We start from the raw sequence: 17,805 nt of genomic DNA, 5'->3' as shown, positions 1-17,805 counted from the left end.
GAGAGAGAGAATATTTCACATTCTACAAATTTAGATGCCGGCCTCTCCTTGTGCTAAGCTGGTTTTGGAAGGAGGCAGGAGAAGGTCGGCAACACATCCTGTGGTGATCTCCAAAGCGCAGGTCCCCTGTGCGCACTGATGCCATCTGGGATTGACCTCACACTCTCCTGCGCCGTGTCACAGCTTGTCTGTGGACCCCAAATAAAATCTCCACCGCAGAAGATAAGCGCTCTCCAAAGAATTGTTGTTTTATTTTTTTCATTTTTTTCCCTGACCAATTGAACAAATACGGGGGCGAGTCTCAAAGCGTCTCCACATTGGTATTCACATCTATCCTTCAACAGCTTTCAAACCAGAGTAGAGGGGCTGACAGAAATCGGTAGTCCTTGAACCTTTGCTTTCTCTTAGGCTGTATATTATATAGATTGGCATAAATTGTTAAGAGGGCGCCTGTTTTCTTGTGTGGAGCAACCGCATCTTTGTTTACGGTTCAAGTGTCTTAATCTGCGAAATGTACAGACTCCCATGTTGGAGATCGTTTCCGCAGCATGCGTTTTTTCCCCCTTCTCCAGTTGACATTTGAATTTTGCAGCCTGCAGCCAAGGATTTTTGCATTGCCTAGTTGAGTAACAGGTAGAATTTAAACTTTGAGGCAAAATCTCAGACCTCTTTTGCGCTATAATAGCTCATTACCACCCTTATCAGACAGAGTCACAAACGTCACCTTTTCTAGATTGGTCTATTAATTTATTATATTATATGTTGCACATTTTAAAGCCTAGTCAAGAGAGTGAAACGCCCTTTTTTCCCCTTAACAATGCAATGGGCGTCAGTGCTGTGTTTTTTTTTATCCACAGCGGGTGTAAATGGGACTTTTGAGGCGCTGACCACAAGATAAGATCTCAAGGAATCAAGTGGCTCATCTGGTTGTGTTTTTTCAGGACTACGGACAGCTCCTCACAGGCTCCGCATCTCCGCGCTCTGCAAACTTCACCGGCAGCGCATTTTCCTTCCTTCATTCGACTTTCTGTATTAGTTAACCACGCGATTGTTTAACAGGCAAAAACAACAACAACAACAACAACAAAAACTGGCAGTTCTCAGAGGGATATGCACTGGGTTAACACAGTCCATGTAACGCACGGCATCGCTGGAAACTGAGGAACGCTGCACAGGTAAGGGTTGCATTTTTTGGTCTCGACTATTTTGTGCGTTGAATTACAGTCAAGCCTGTGGGTGCATTTTTGTAAAACTTCTGCAACCAGGGTTGAAGCGGAGGGTAAACCCAGCGCAATCCAGTGTTAATCCATTGTTTTGTTTTGTTTAAATTCGTGCAATACAGCTGACCTACACCTGTTTATGTTGACATAAATCTTTATGTCATAAATTCATAGTATACATCAGAATAAGTAAAGCCAAACTGATGTGGTACAATGAAAGGAGATTGTCATTAAATGGAAATATGATTGATTTTTTTTTTTTGTTGTTGTTGTTTGTTTGTTTGTTTTACTGACGATTGTTTTTCCACATGATGAACACCGACTGCAGGTCATAGATAACCACCTTTTTATTTCCCACTACATCACTGATTTCGACCACGGCCAAATTATTGCACCGGCTCACATGTGCAGGGCTGGTGGACTAAGAGATGCTGAAATACAAAAACAACTCCAATGCATGCTGTCCGATCATTTGGCGATTATGAAAAAGTGCAAAAAAAGGATTATCGAGAAAGTAAATAGCAAAAGCACTTGAGAATTAGTTTGTGTGCCACAGACAGGGTATTGGAGAGACGGAACACTCGTCTTCACGACGTTTCGTCTTTTCGATTGGTTTCTATTTTCGGAATAAGTCATTATTGTGAGAGTTTGATTCTCCTACGACAGCACTGCACCTCAACAATTTCTTTTAACATCACGGTCTTAGTTTTTTTTTTTCCTCTTTCCGTCTGTCAAACTAAAATAAACAAACCATTCTAGCTGCCCGATTTATCATAACCCTAACAATGCAGACTGAGATCATATTTCTGTAAAATAAAATGAGGATGATATTGCAGCCCCTTAGAGTAAAAGCCTGTGCGTAGTTCTGATTATTGTATCATCAGGAACTTAAAATAGATTTTGAACAAGGTAAAAAAAGAATATCCCCAAGTCACAGAAATTTGAGGCAACAGCTTCAATATCGGGCAAAGTCTTTAGGGAAGCAGATGTACTGTTGATGCTTCCTCAGCCACAGGGTCTTTATGTTGCATGTTCAGCAAATAAAACACAATTGCAACCTCTCAGAACAAAACAATGTAATCAGTTCATATAGCAGAGTCTGTGAATGTGTAGAAACGAATCAACCAGCATCCGTGAACAAATAACCAGGTCATTAACATAGGCTATTGGATGCATATATCCTATTTTTGCCATAACTGAAGTAGGAGTGTTGGAGAATAATCCTTGTCCAACATAGAGAATGTGGAATAATGGCGAGCCAGGCACTCTTAGCCGGAGATGTTGATTATTGTAAATTATTCAAGACATGGCTGGCTGAAGAAGAACATGCTCTACTATTTTCATTTGAAGCCCAAAACAGAAAGCAGGGAGGAGGAGGTGGTGAACCCATCCGCGCTGTGCTACCTCCACTCTTTTGTCCTGATGGAAGCTGTTTCACCTGTTACTGTCTCAGGGACATGTGGAGGAGGCGGTGGCCTGATGCCAAGGGGACAGAGTGTTACATGGGGATGGGGAACCCAGCCAGTCACCCTGGATGTGCTGGATGACCAGGGCTGAGTGGCATTCCCTTTGAGAGTTTTTGAAGGCTCAAGATTATCACAGACAAATCGTGTAAAACGCTTCCTTAATCGCAAAGAAGAGGCACTGCAGCATGAGCATGCGTGACTCTCAGTGTGGTGGAGCTCAGGCTTAACCTGGTTTCTGTGGGACAGACATGTCTATTATTACAGCAAGACACTTTAAAACCCCTTAAAGGTGGCAAGTTTTTGGAACTGGCTGCAACTGATCCCAGTCAGCTCTGTACAGCTATATCATTCACCTCCACCTAAAAATCTAAACAACATTTTGTATTTGGGCATGCGATACACTTGACCTTCTGCTGAGCATAACATGTGTACAGACCGCATAAAAAATTGAACTTTGTCCATCTTGCTTGTTGACATGGTGATTGCCGAGCAACCTGGTTCTCCTTGCTTCACTGTCTACCGATCTGTATCTCACATTTGGGTTATATTAGCGACATTTATACTACCCTTATTAGTGATATAAGTACTGCACGATGCAGATGCTGAATCATTGAGGACCTATTAAAAAGAACAGCTTAATTGTTATCTCCTCCTTATGGCTATGCACCAGGCGTGTTGTGTGTGTGTGTGTGTGGGTGGAGGTGGAGGGGGCAATAATCACACCTATTAGACTATTAGATTTTTGTATTGGCACACACTTTTGCTTAAGACCTAACATGCAGCTTACATTCATATTACAATTAACTCCCTGGTGATAAGAATTGACCTCTAGCTCACATAACAATTAAAGAAGATCTTCCCAAAAGTTGAGAGCTGACTTGTCGCACGAGTGATAAACATTCATTATATTTACTCGGAGAAAAAAAAAAAGCAGCCTGGGTTTATATTCCAATCAATTACATGTGGATTATGGGCTAATTAATTGTCCTCACCTACAATAAGAGCAGTGTGTCCAGTTAAATAGAGTAGGCAATAAGCAAGACTTGGCGCTGTATGCATGCTTATATTCTCTCTGAGCGTTTGGTAATTTTACCAGTCTGCAGTGACTAAAAAGTGTCAAGTTACTGTTTAGAAATACTTTTAAAAAGACACACAAGTCTTTTTTGGCAAACTGTAGTATTGTTGTCTTTCACTTTCGCAACGGGAGGCTGTTAGAGCAGAACTACCTCCTTCCTCTGCACTGAAGTGTGGCGAGAAGTCAGACTGATGCTGAGCGACAAGTTTGCTCATTAAAAACCAAAAAATAAACATTAAAAAAAAAAAGTTAGCCGGCTGGAAAGGAGTCAGGATCGGCTATCTTAAAAAGTAAACTGGGAGGATCCGGGACGTCTGTCATTTGGTTTGTTGGAAGTGACTGCAGGCAGGTAGGCGCTCTGCCCGCCTCACTAATTTGCAGATTAAACAGGACAGGCACAGTCTTTTGGATGGGAAGTGATTAGTAGATCAGTCAGGCGATGCAGGTGCTGTCACTCGCCTGTGTATTTTTGACCATCTCTGACAGCAAAGGCCGCAACACCACGTCTCCCTCTTCTCTCACTGTCTGTGTAGCTACAGACCGGCCAGGAGGGGGGAGGAAGTGGAAGAGCTGGACTGATGGTCTTTGCATGGCAAAATAACAGTTTCGCAGTCCGCTGTCTATGCTATGATGTCAATTTAACAAATCTGAGATTAAAATGAACATGAAAGCACAAAACTCTTCCAGGAGAGGAACAAATCATCCTAGGGTAAAGAAAGGCTGTGGAGAGGAGACAAAAAGCTGAGCTGCTGCAGCCCTCACACCCCTACACATCATGTCTCTGCAATGTAGCCATCTGATATGACTGTCTCTTTCAAACACACACACACACACACACACACACACACACACACACACACACAAACACACACACACACACAAACACACACACACAAGGAACATTAGTTGGATGTCTGCCAGTACCATCCATACAGCCTCTCTCTATACTGTACACCTGGCACCCCTACCATCTGGTGAATGAAATGTAACATCGGCTTCATGTGTGCATTTATAGCACTTACACTATAGCTTATTCTGACAATTGAACATTCGGTGAAAAGTGTACGAATAGTTCGTATGTACAGTCTGTCCTCCATAGTACCTAAATGTGAGGTCTTGCCCCTGATTTGTGATGCCATGCTGATGCACAGTTTCAGAGAGAATGAATCGAAAAAGATTTCAAACCTGACTGCAGGAGCATACAGCTGCAGTATGTTCTTCTATATTTTCTGGCTCTGTTAGCACTGACATATTCTGAAGTTCATTTATGGATTATATAAACAATCCTATGAACCCAGAAAGTAAGCCTCCCATCCACTGACACTGCAGGATGTACATCTTGATGAAATCATATTTAAACATGACAGTAAATCAAAGGAATGGATTTGCGGGTATAGCCTCTCAAGTCAAATAAATAGAGGAGCTTCCCAATAATTAATGATGTGCATATTGCTTTCAGATTAAAATTAACTGTTATAATGAGTCACATCACCGAAGTCAGTGAACAACTGCGGAAGGTAAAAGCCAGTAGATTGCTCTTGGCTGAAAATGACTCATAACATTGTATAGTTTTTTTGCGTAATAGGTCCTCAGTCTTAAGCCAGCTAAATAAATAATTTTGTCAGTAACAAAGAATCATTGTTGAATCTTTCTAATTGTCATTTCAGTTCAGCTAATAACTATGATTATTAGTAGCACTCTAAAGAGTAGCTTTAATATAAGAATAATAAATAATGGTCTTGTACAGTAAATAGAGCAGATGTAATTAAACACTCTACATGTCAGCAGGTTAGCCTTGGTTGTCTGGTTTTTAACTCTAAGAGACCTTTATAAACACCATTATTAACTTCATGCAACATAACAGGAATTGTTATCCGTTATCTGACCTTAATGTATGATATGAGAGTGTTTGGGGCACAGCGACTGGACTGAATTTGAGGTATATTACAGGTTTATTAGATATTAGATGCAAATGGATGTGTTTTTGTAATCAGTTGCTTAATCTGAGAGGCTCAAAATATGTCTGAAGTCGTTATAGGAGAAGAGTCAGGGAAGACTGTCTCTCTCTCCCTCTCATGCTTCTGATGTGCTGTCAGAACAAAAGTTTCTTGAAACACCAAAAGTGTTGGCAGCTGAATTTCTGTCTGCTGAATGATCTGGAGATGCTTACATTGTGTTGCCAGTGATCAGCTGGTGAGTGTTTCTCTGTGGTGAGTGGAGACGCAGTGTTAGTGCACTGAAATTTTCATCCTTGCGATCTTCTTGTTCATTTTATTTTATCGTTTATTTTATTTGGGTTTGGTTTAGTTACATCTTTGGTGACTTGTCATCATTGCTGTGGTATTTTTGCACTGGCCTTCTCATCAATTGATTCATAGATTTTGAAATCAAACTGTGTCACTAATCCTGTAAAAAAAAAAAAAAAAAAAAAAAATGTTGATGAAGGTGCTGTTACAGGAGGTCTGTTCTGTATCTGCTCAACCATGACAGCTATCACATTGCGTGATATCATGCATGTTGGGAGATTTTCCAGGGAAAAGACCTATTTGGCACCATGTGTTTAGACCAGCAAATGTAACAGCATTGATGAAGTGGGTATAGCTTGAATAAATTGAAAATAGAGACCAGCAAAATGGATAATGCTTAATGTACTGTAAAATATTTGAAAACAAGATGTGATGTCTTGACATACCCATGCTACATATTCAAAAGATATATTTTAAAAAAGCATGACAATTGCTGATTCATCCCATTGAATCATCTTTTAGATTTGTATTATTCTTCATTGTAAAGTAGACGCCCTTGTTAGGGCCCATGTTGTACTTTCTGGTGTTAATCTGCAGCTCCAGGGCCTCCGTGATATATTGTAGAAATGAGGCAGAGAGATTTGGCATGATAATCACAGGGACTGAAGCTCCAACCTCTCAGTATCCAGGCAACGACTTTTAACACAAGGCTACTGCGCCAGATGAATTTTGGACATTAAAAGTATCGTATTATTTATATCGTATGCTTTATATATGCAAAAACCTATCAAGCAAGTAAACACAAAAATTGGTAGAGATATAGGACGGCAGGGATCCAACTCGCAAACAAATAATGTCATTAATCAGAAATGAATTCAATGAAACGCACTTCCGTTTTGCCAAACTGACAACCTGAAAATTATCTTTCAGATTGTTTTGTAGTCACACAAATGATGCACCCAAAAATATAAATGACATTTGAATGTGAGCCATTGGACCATCGGTGTATCGTGTATTCCCTTTCAAATATCAGTGTTGTTCAGTGTGGGTACATGACTTGGATTCCACACAAAAAAATGATGGTGTTTCAAGCCACTTTCTTTTTAACAGTGCGGTGGTGTAATGATGAATAATGTATAGCTACAAAGAAAACCTCATGCAGCCCCCTGAAACAAAAGCACCATGCATCCATCACTGTGTTCGGGCCAGTCATAGGCTTGGCAGTAATGATCTCTGAGAGACAAAGAGACAGGATGAATGTTTGATGAGGGAGGCAGAATCAGGCTCCTGGGAGGTGAAGGGACCGTAAAGCACATCCTAGGGATTCCCTTTTACAGGTGGAAAGAGAGCAGGAGATGGATGAGGGGGAGGTGGAATGTAGTTGGTTTTGCAAGGTAGGACATGCTTATTGTAAATTTAAAGAAAATATGCAAAACATACATGGAATGAGCATGACTGTATGATAATGAGGAGTTTAGTTGTGTGAAGGTAAACCCTAGCAGAGAGGCAGTGAGGCTCTGCATTGATCTGCACCTCTTTAATTGCAGTTGCAAGTCTTTGCTATCCGAAAATGGCCTCAATTTGCCTTGGCCATTATCATTCAAACTCCACTGACCCCCTTACTCCTTAATTGCTGTTTGTATAAATGACCTTATCGGAAAAGGCCAGCAGTCTCTTTTTTGGGAGGCAGTTCATCTTTTGACCGGAGCATCTTCAGTTGTAATGACTGATCCAGTCAATCCTCCTGAACTGGATTCAGCTATTCACCTGCTTTGAAGTGATGCTTAAAGGTAATCCATGTAGGTTTTCTTTACATAACCCATTAGCATCTTATTGTTAATAATTTCCTATAGGCAGCTCCCCTCACTACTTCACCACCTTCCACCTATCAGACTAAAACTCCTTAAAAACTCCTCATGTACGCCAAATAAAACACAGAAACACCCAACTGAGGCTGCTGCTCATGTTTGCTGCAACTGGAGTGTGTCATGATTTATTTTACACAAGTTCAATGAGAAATCCCATACTACACCACAGTAAATAAAAATGTATTCTATATGCAAACAATGTAATCTCCAAACTGTTGGTAAAAGACCTCTCAGATTTTGACTGGATTGTGAGTACAGGAGGGCAAACAGAAAACCTCCAGTCTTGTTTTGCTGAGTAGCAAAGCGCTGACACTTCTCCTCATTACAAATGACGTCTGTTTGCGCGCTGATGCTGGCAAATGTTCCATTTTAGTGCTCCTCATTTTGAGCATGGCCTTTGACACCATTGATCATTTTGCTGGATAGGCACACTGTAGGTAGAGGGTTGGGATTTCTAGAACTACTTTGAAATGGTTTTCCCTTTACTTACTCCTTTTTACTCCTTAAACAGATGTTTTAATGTGCATACTAGTGGCTGCCTCTGCCTCTGCTCCTTTGTCTTGTGGTGTTCCCTGTGGGCTTTTCTTCTGGGACCTATTTTATTCTCACAATATATGCTTCCCCTCCGTCATATAATTTCTCACGACATCACTTTCTCCTACCACCGATAAGTAGTTGATGCACAGTTGTAGCCTCTGTAAAGCCTAACAATGCCAGTTATGCAGCCACTACAGGATCAGTTGGCTGGAATTAAGGACTGGATGTCCTCTAATTTCCTACAGCTAAACTCCAATAAAACAGACACTGGTTGTGACTCCATGGCTAGTGAATTAACCAACATATTGGTCAATTGGGAAATGAAATCAAATCCTCCTACAGAAATCCCTTATTTAAACTTTTAAAAACTCCTACTAACAAATCATTGCCAAACTCAGATCCGCTCTGTTCGATATGGGTGTGCAGCAAGTTATTGTTGCATTCTGTATGACTACTTTATTGTAACTCTCTATTTACTTGCTTAAGTATCTGCCTTGCCCCACCTACAATTAATTCAAAATGATTCTGCCATGCCCGCTGACCGAAACTCATAGTGGCTGCAAGTTAGATACTCAGTAGAGTTTATGATTGCCACTCCGTTTAAGAAGTCTGTAGTCTTTTTCCAGTGTTTATTACTGAGCTACTGAGGCCGTATGTCAAAGTAAGGTCTCCCAGGTCTTCTGACAGTGAGGTTTTAATTGTCACTCACTGTAAACTTAAAATGAGGGGTGACTATGCATTTTCAGTTCTGCCACCCCCTTCATAGATCTGCAGATTATATTTCACAGAAAAAACTTAAAAGCTATTTGTTTACCCTGGTGTTTTCATAATTTCTTTTTTATGTTGCTATATGTGCTATATGTTAGATACTGCCTGAAGTTCAGTTACTCTGATTTTTCTATCATTACTCTTATCTATCCCTGCTGTTTTTTTTTTCTAACTGATGTTTTAATCCAACTTTATTCTTTATTTCTGTTTGTTGTTGGCCGTTCTGAATTCCTTTATCCCTGTTATAAAGCGCTTGTGCTACATAAGTAAAGTTAGTATTATGATTACCGTGATTAATTGTTTTCATTTGACCATTATGTATGGTGAGCCAGATTACAGGGAGCCACATTACAGAGATTGAGGCTGGCATTCCTCTATCAGCCATGTCCATATTCACCTTTGTGGAGCTCACCTTGGCACCAGTCATTAAATCTTTGAAATGCTGTTAAAAAGGTCCAGCTGTGTCCTGTGACGATGAGTAATGAGGATTTGAAATTTGTTTCCACTCTCATCACATACTCTATTTTGGCAGAAAGTAGGCCAGTTTGTGCTTGGTAATAAGTGTGCTTAGTGCACTCCAGGGCCCTCTTTCCCATTAGAGGACCATCCTCATTCTTCCCCCCACACAAACCCATGCTCTTTGTCAGCCGGAAATGTGATTTCGGGGGAAGCCTGACTCCTATTACCTTTGCTTCCTCTCAGGCAACCTCCAAGGCATTCCACTGGGGATCTCCAACCTTCTCCTCCTGGCTCAGGGCTTCATATAGATGACCTCCACTCTGCAACACTTGCTATTGCCTGGGGGAATATTATCATATTAATGCTGCGCTCCACTCCTGTGGGAGGTGATTGTAAACAAAATTGATTCCAAAAAAAAAAAAGAAGCATAGATAATATCTTTTCCAGGCCCCACCCCTCGTCACTCTTTCATTGCTGCCCACCATTCACTCCTCTTTCCTCTTTTCTGTCCGCCATTGCATCTGCCATCTTTTCTTGTATTTTTCAGCCCACATGCACTTCTCCCATTCCTTCACACCGTCTGGTTTGAAGTGTGTAAGAGGCTGGCAGGCTGTGCGCTCCTGAATTAAAAAGGCCATCTGGTGAAGCGGGAAACAGAGATGGCTGCATGGGAGGGGAGAGGAAAAATGAGAGGCATGGTTCTCTTTGAAGTTAGCATGTAGACAGAATGTTGGGTGGGAATTTCCATCTACGCTGTAAATATTGTTGTTAGCATCTGTCATGTATACACGTAGTGTTTTGGAATTATATAACTGATATATATGCGCTATAAACAGAGGTAGGATACATAGCTATTTATAATGTTCACGGTCTTCCTGAGATGACCCACAATTACAAAATTCTTCATTTCGACCCTTTCGCTGTAATAGGAGATCTTGGCCCTTCCTTGTGCCAGCTGCTCAAAGTCTGCTCAAAGTATCCACTGAAGTACCTAAAACTGTAAATAAACCAAGGGAATGTGAATAATTTGGTGTAACAGTGGTTGAAAAAAAATTCAGCATAAACTCTGTTAGTTCAGTGGAGATAGGCAAATTTTAGTGTGTAGGTTTTTGCAATGGCAGCATAAAGACAGGTTATCAGGTAGAGAGATCTAATATCATAAATGGAGAGTTTCGCTATCCTATTAGGTTGGATTTGAGATTCTTCCTCAGGAGACAGAGTGAGGTAGGGAGTGTAGAGAACAGATGAAGACACACACAGAGAGACAGCGATTGAGCAAGAGAGAGAGAGAGGTAGAGAGACAGAGAGAGAGAAAGAGAGAGAGAGGCCTCCTGTGGGAATGGTGGAGGATCAGGGTGGAGACTGACAATGTGTCAGCCAGAATTTCTTTTGTCACTATCCTCTCTTGAGGCTGTATGCTTAAGTGCTTTGCCAGTGTTTTTGCCTACATTTTTTGCCACAACAGAATTATATTTAAAACCAAGAAGTTTCTACAGCTAACTGTTCAGATTTGTTAGTATCTTTTGCCATTTGGGCATTTACGACTTATGCAGCAATGTTTCACACTCTGCAGAGCTACACTAAAGCTAGAGGAGATTCAGTAAAAAAAAAAAAAATTAAAATGGGCTTGCTGTACTGAATTGTTTTCCCTTTATTATATCGGGGAAGTGGGAAAGTCTTTCTCTTGTTTCTGGCTGTCGTCGTAAGCCGGGGAAATAGACACTTGGCCCATTTGTGCAGGGTGTTGCAATGCACTTTCACTTGTTAACAAATTGCTGAGGGAGCAAATGGAAGGTCCGATGTCCGCATCCTCGTCCAGTGTGGGGGAAAAAGGACCTGTCAGGTTTCAATTGGGTGCAACAGGGAGGGTTCATCAGATTTAATACAGCATGTCAGTTCCCATTCATTCCGCACTAAGAGAACATAGTCTTTGCATCAGCAGCTTTTCTAGGCAGTAATTCTTCAGCTAACAACTGTTGGATTCCTGAGACTACCAGGAGATCAAAGAAGTGATTTTAAAATCACATACAAAGACTTTAAAAGCTTGAGGTAGAGCCTTTATCATTTAATCATTATTTCATTTGGAACTGGCAACCCCACTGTTTAAATGCAGCACATAAAAAAAGCTTTGATTGTGGTGTGGCCAGATGATAGTGCAGGCTTCCCAGTTCTCCCACAGGACCCAGTACCATGCATGGTCAGGCTGGTCCACTCACTCGGGCCCATCTTCCATTTCCTCCTCACCCTTCCCATCTACTGGCAAGTTTCCATGGAAACAACAGGGCGAGGGAGAGAGAGAGAGATCCTAATGAATGTGTATTGGTGAGATGAACACATCTGCACAGAGATGCACACACACACTAGCACCTTTCTGTCTCTTTAGTCTCTCACTTTGTTGGTCTTCATCTCTCTCTCTCTCTTGCACACACACACACACACACACACACACACACACACACACACACATGCACGGACATACCCACACAGGTACACACCCAGTGCTTTTAATTTTACAGAATGGCGTGACTTCCCGTTTGTTATCTTGTGCTGCATCAAGATAGGAGATGTTAACTAAAAGGACTGGGTATTTCAAAATATTTTGAATCCTGTGAACATACTCCTTTTCTTGAGCACGTCAGCAGGAAACATTTCAAAACACTACCAATATCAATGTTCCCCAGCTCATTTCAATTCATAATCTCTCATTGATACAATTAATTGCTGCTTGTCAGCCTGTTTGACTGGTTGAGGCAGTGGGTATGAGGCAGATTATTCTGGCTCAATAATTTGCTCCAATAAACTTCTCCCACCCTCAGTACTCGGCCTAATTAAGCCTTGGGGATCTGAGTGGAATGACACCAGGATGGAACAATAACCCTGCATCTCTTCTGCGGCTCAAACCACACACTGGATCATTTCTAACTCCTGTCTAACTATGACCCCAGGTCCAAGAGCACTCCTGTACTCTGTGGGTCCCTGTGGCTTTGACTGGATATGGTTCAGAACTGATGCTACACAAATCAGTTCAAGAAAAGAGAGACATACAGTATCATGCCCTCCTCTCACTAAACCATACAACATGTTTCTTTTGTTGGAGGAAAACGTCTTGTCTCCAGAAAGTTCTGTTCAAGGTGTTCATGAATAAAAACCAGAAAACAGATAACCACATGTAGACCAAGGTTAAATAAACTTATGTAACAAATAAGTGTTTGGTACATTTAATCAGTGTTTTACTATAATTATAATTTTTAACTATAATTTTGCAGTAACTTGGCTGTGGTTCGGCTTGGTGATCTGTTGAGGAGAAGTTTATTAGTTTTTGTCATTTTGAGGCAGCCAAGTTAACTACTGCAAGTATTATTATTATTTTTTTTTTTGGAATGAAAGAAAACAAGACAATTAAATTTTTCATCCTATTGTTTGCTTAAACAAACAAACAAACAAAAAAACTCTATAATGATCAAGAGCAGCAGGACAGTACAGAGTCTGCCTTTCAACTGGAAACGCCTGTGTGTTGCTATGTGTGTGCCCTGATGAAGTGTCCTTGAGCAAGACACTGCATTACGACCAGCTCCAGGGAAGTTGTTTGTTGCTGACCACGACCTCTGACCCCCCCGCAGGGTGGTGTAAAAAGAGAAATTGTCTACAGGGATCAACTGCAGTGTTATATTACACAAGCCTGCAACCCTAAATGCTCTGTCTTATATTTGTCTGATTTGACATAGAAAAATTTGTTATTGTTTGTTTTGTCCAGTTGGAAATGGCCAGTTCCCACATTATTGTGAGGTTGCATGTGCTTTTATTCTGAAAATGAATATTGTAGCACATCACTAATTGCTAAATAAGTTTATGCAGCTCCATAAACTTACAGATTCAATGTGCTGTCAGTCACACTTACTGTAAATATGAATGCTCTGTCTTTGTTTATGTGTGCAAGTGTAGTTTGCATTTGTTGCGCATAAACTGTACTTTCATAAGATAATGGACAAGGATAATGTGATTTGACAAAATGTCCCCTTCAGGACATGATTTGATGTGTCTGGCTGCATGTGCGCATGTGATTATTAAAGAGTCGTACAATCATGTGCCTTTGAAGGGAGGGCACATTAGGTCAGACGGACAGATAATGAAATGGAGGCAGAGGTGAAAAGGAAGGCGCTTCACACTATCACACATGCACACACTCACAGCCTTTCACAAAGAAGATTGACTGAGCGCTACTTGAAAGCACCAGATATTTATTTGGATGATATATTTATTGTCCCCACACTCACACACAATTCTATCAAGTCAGACTTGAAGCATTTGCAAAGAGTAGACTGGTTCAATATCTCCACAAGATGTACCAGCTCTAACACTCCTTCTACAAAACTGCAGGTGTCTGAAAGTGTTTACTATTTAAAGAGGAAAAAAATGCAAATAATTACAGTCACTGAACATCATGATGTGACGTCTCATCATTATCATACCCATAATTTTAGCAGCCTATGTGTTTTGTGTGCTAATAATGAACAGTATTTATTATTATTATTATTTTTTTTTTTGTACTAAACAAAAAATACAGGTCATAGATTATTACATTCATTATCAATCATTTTTGGGGGTGGGGGGTTGGGGGAATTTACTTGGTCAAGTAGCTGATCTCTAGTTTTTCTATGAGATGAGAGCCAGCTCCTGGCACTGTGCTTGTAAACAAACGCAGTGTGTGCAAGACAGAGGTCTCATTGTACTGAGGCTCAAAAGCTGTGACTGAATTTCACTCTCTCTGTTTGATCTGCAGGCTGTAATCTACAAAAACTCTGAAGAAAAGAAGCAAGAGGATGGCATTGATGCTGTAAATGGCCTCCGTCAGAATAAAAACACTGGCACTTTGAGATCTGGTGCTGCTGCGTCTTACTGTCCTTTTCTTCAGTTCTATAGTCATCAAGAGCAGCACAAATTAAGAACTACAGGCAGGACTGTGACCTTGTCTTGCCCAGGGATATGTCACTGGGGAAATCCCCTGGGTTGGGGGTGCGCCCCGTACCCCGACCCCTCCAGCTGTCCCACCTCAGCCTGCTGTATGTATGTGTGTCTCTCTTTGCCCAGGCTCCCCAGGGCTTGCCTGTGGTAGGGTATAGCACTGACTCCAAGAGGGAGATCACAGTGGAAGGAGATTTGATGATTGGTGGTCTGTTCCCTGTGCACCAGAAGGGTGAGGGGGCAGAGGACTGTGGGAAGATCAATGCTCAGAGAGGGATCCAGAGACTGGAGGCCATGCTGCTGGCCCTTGATGAAATAAACAAGGATGAGCGCATCCTACCTGGGATCAAGCTGGGAGCTCATATACTGGACACCTGCTCCAAGGACACCTATGCTCTAGAGCAGTCTCTGGAGTTTGTCAGGGCCTCTCTCACCAAAGTGGATGACAGTGAGTACACATGCCCTGATGGTTCCTATGCCATCCATGATGATGTCCCTCTTGCCATCTCTGGGGTGATAGGAGGCTCCTACAGCGATGTCTCCATACAGGTAAGAGACGGACTAGATGGGATGTTTATATTGCATCTGCAATGAAATACTGAAATCATCCTTGTGTGATGTTACAAAGGATTTATATAAGGGCTATTCAACTTCAATAGCAAGGGGGGCAAATATGAAAATCACTAGGGGTACGGGGGTCACATTCAATATTTTGTCAGTTAATGGCTATACTTGTATTGTAGAGCCGTTCACGTTGTCTTTCTCCATCACTTTGATGCATCGTGGCACAATAACGATACCGCTTTAGTACCTCTTTGCGGCTGATAAAGCAAATAAACACTTGTCAGTCCATTCGCTCTGGAACTAGCAATTTTCAGCATCATATTTATGGTTTTTTTTTTTTTTTTTTTTTTTTTTTTTAGTTTGACAGAGACATTTCAAAGCTTGTTAGCTTGTTATTAGCTTGATGCTGGCTGTCCTGAGGCCATCGTGCAAAGACAGCCAGCGGGGCAGCACAATCACAGCACATACATGCACGAGAAACATAATGTGACATAACATAAAGACATACTGGATATGGTTCAGATGTCTCAAAGAAGCTCGGCATAGATATGTGATATGTCTATGGTTCAGAGATGTATCTGTTTTGCAGATAGCATCTAGAGGGCCATAGAAAAAATAAAAAGGTCCGTGTCTGGCCAGGGGGCCGCTAGCTGATTAGGCCTGGTTCATATTATTGCTCAAATCCAACTTTACTGTGGGATGGCAGTACAGTCAAAGTAATTCAATCTAATTATTAGATACTGTTGCAAATGCATGGTAATGAGAAATGCAGTGTTAATAGAAATTCACCATGTTGTGCTAAAACAAGGCTCTTGGGCCATGCATGCCACTTTGTTCAGTGCCATTTTGAGCCACTCCAGCACTCTTGGGTCCCATTCACATAGGAGCTAAATACGGTTGTCACTTCTCATTTTAGTGCTTAATCAAGTCAAGTTCACACTCAATACAACTCCTAATGAGAGCGGCAATTGGTAGTGTCAAGTCCTGCTCAAAACGGGTAGCAAAAACAGAACTCTAGTTACAGAACTATGCAAATTAGCCAGGTTGTGTGAGGACAGGAACAGGACTTGGCAACCAGTAGATATTGTGTAGTGATGTCACTGTGCAAGACTTCCTGAATTCTTCACTGGGTCTGGGGCGACCAAGACGGTACACTAATGCACATTCAAAAAGGTGATATTAAGTAATATCATAACTTTGGTTGTCAAGCCCCAAGATATTAATGTGAATGTGGCCTAAGTGGCACTGTATTAGCTTGCTAACATAGAAATGTGTGAGGAAAATGTTAGTAGTGGCTAGATCTCTACATACACACACTAAAAACATTTTTTTTAACAAACCTGGTTCCATGTGAAGGTTGACATTTTGTCATGCAAATGTGCTATTGGTGTGGTCTCTGTACGCCTGTATGTTTTTTGTTATAGAGCTAAGGAAAATAAAAGGTCAAAGTTCAACAAATTTCAAGCATATATATCAGTGCAGGACTTAAACCAGCAAAAAGAAAAAAAAAAAAAAAAAAAAGAAATAACTGTCTCCATTCAACACAACAGCAAAGGCACCCGCAAACACCTTTCTTGTGCAATAATGTGATCTCAGCTCAGTTACACAGTAAGAGGAGGAGAGCATAAGAGAGAGTCCGAAGGAGAAATAGCAAGGGAGACAGGTTGATCGATGGTCACATCACTGTCCATTTAGACTTAAGCAGCATGTGCAATTACCGCCTGTGAGATGTTAACACACTTAACACACGGACTAAATGAGTATAGGTTCTGCATGGAGGATCTATTTACCTGTCTGCCATATGCTAGGCTGATCTAATTTAGAGGATCTCTTTCTCTTTCCCGGTAATTCACACTTCAGCAGTGGGCCTGTCAGAGCCATACATGCTACAGATGTTGTGCTCAGGACGGCTTGACAGGATGACTAGTGATGGCACGACTTCCTTCAGCAGCAGCACAGCACTCGCCTCAGTTCACTCCAACTGATGCAGTGAAAACCCTGCTAATTAGGCCTACATATCTTAGCCCATAATGTGACCATCGCATTAATGTAATTCCCACTCATTTCAAAAAGAGATAGCTTGTTGCAGAAGAATGGAAATTTATAAATATCCGCAAATAACTATGTATGCCTTCAAGCATATCATCACCCTGAGCCAGCCAAAGGACGTTGTGTCCAGCCTGAGGAAGATGTTTCTCCATTGTCAACACAGGCGGGCTCACAGAGCAGTCCACATATCTAACATGCTCATCTCAAGAAAAGAACCACAATACAAAGGGACAACAAGACTGTGGTGGCTGGCCAGATCAGATGTGCCAGTAAACACATCTGTCTACTTCTGCTATGATGAGAAAATGCTACTGTAAAGTTTTAGAAAGATTCAATGCCTCAACTCAAATGTTATTGGAACTATGTTTTGGCACCATTTCTAGTTGATAGGGACTAAAGAAATAAAACAAGGCAAATAATGCTGTGAGTATAGTTCTTCTCAGCTAATACTTTGGGTCTGTCTGCTGACTAAACGCTATGGCAAACACACAGTAATACATTATGTACGGAGAAAGAGCGCTCCAGGGAACTGGCGTAGCCGTGAAGGAGATCCAGAGCACCTACAAAGGGATTCCTAGTGAAAAGGACAGT

The 17,805-nt window shown here is 41.3% G+C and overlaps 1 protein-coding gene across 1 annotated transcript in view; it reads left to right on the top strand.

The window, feature by feature from the left end:
* Positions 1 to 976: 976 nt before the first annotated feature.
* The window catches only part of grm2a (glutamate receptor, metabotropic 2a), a 35,120-nt gene continuing 18,291 nt past the window's right edge, over positions 977 to 17,805 (top strand). The window contains exons 1-2 of the mRNA XM_030052646.1: positions 977 to 1,175; positions 14,420 to 15,150. Coding sequence (XP_029908506.1) covers positions 14,623 to 15,150 — 528 coding nt within the window. The 5' untranslated portion in view covers positions 977 to 1,175; positions 14,420 to 14,622. The remainder of the gene's footprint in view (positions 1,176 to 14,419; positions 15,151 to 17,805) is intronic.

This window comes from Myripristis murdjan, chromosome 5 (assembly GCF_902150065.1).
Source record: "Myripristis murdjan chromosome 5, fMyrMur1.1, whole genome shotgun sequence".
NCBI classification, from domain to species: domain Eukaryota; kingdom Metazoa; phylum Chordata; class Actinopteri; order Holocentriformes; family Holocentridae; genus Myripristis; species Myripristis murdjan.
This window is presented reverse-complemented; position numbering and strand designations above follow the sequence as displayed.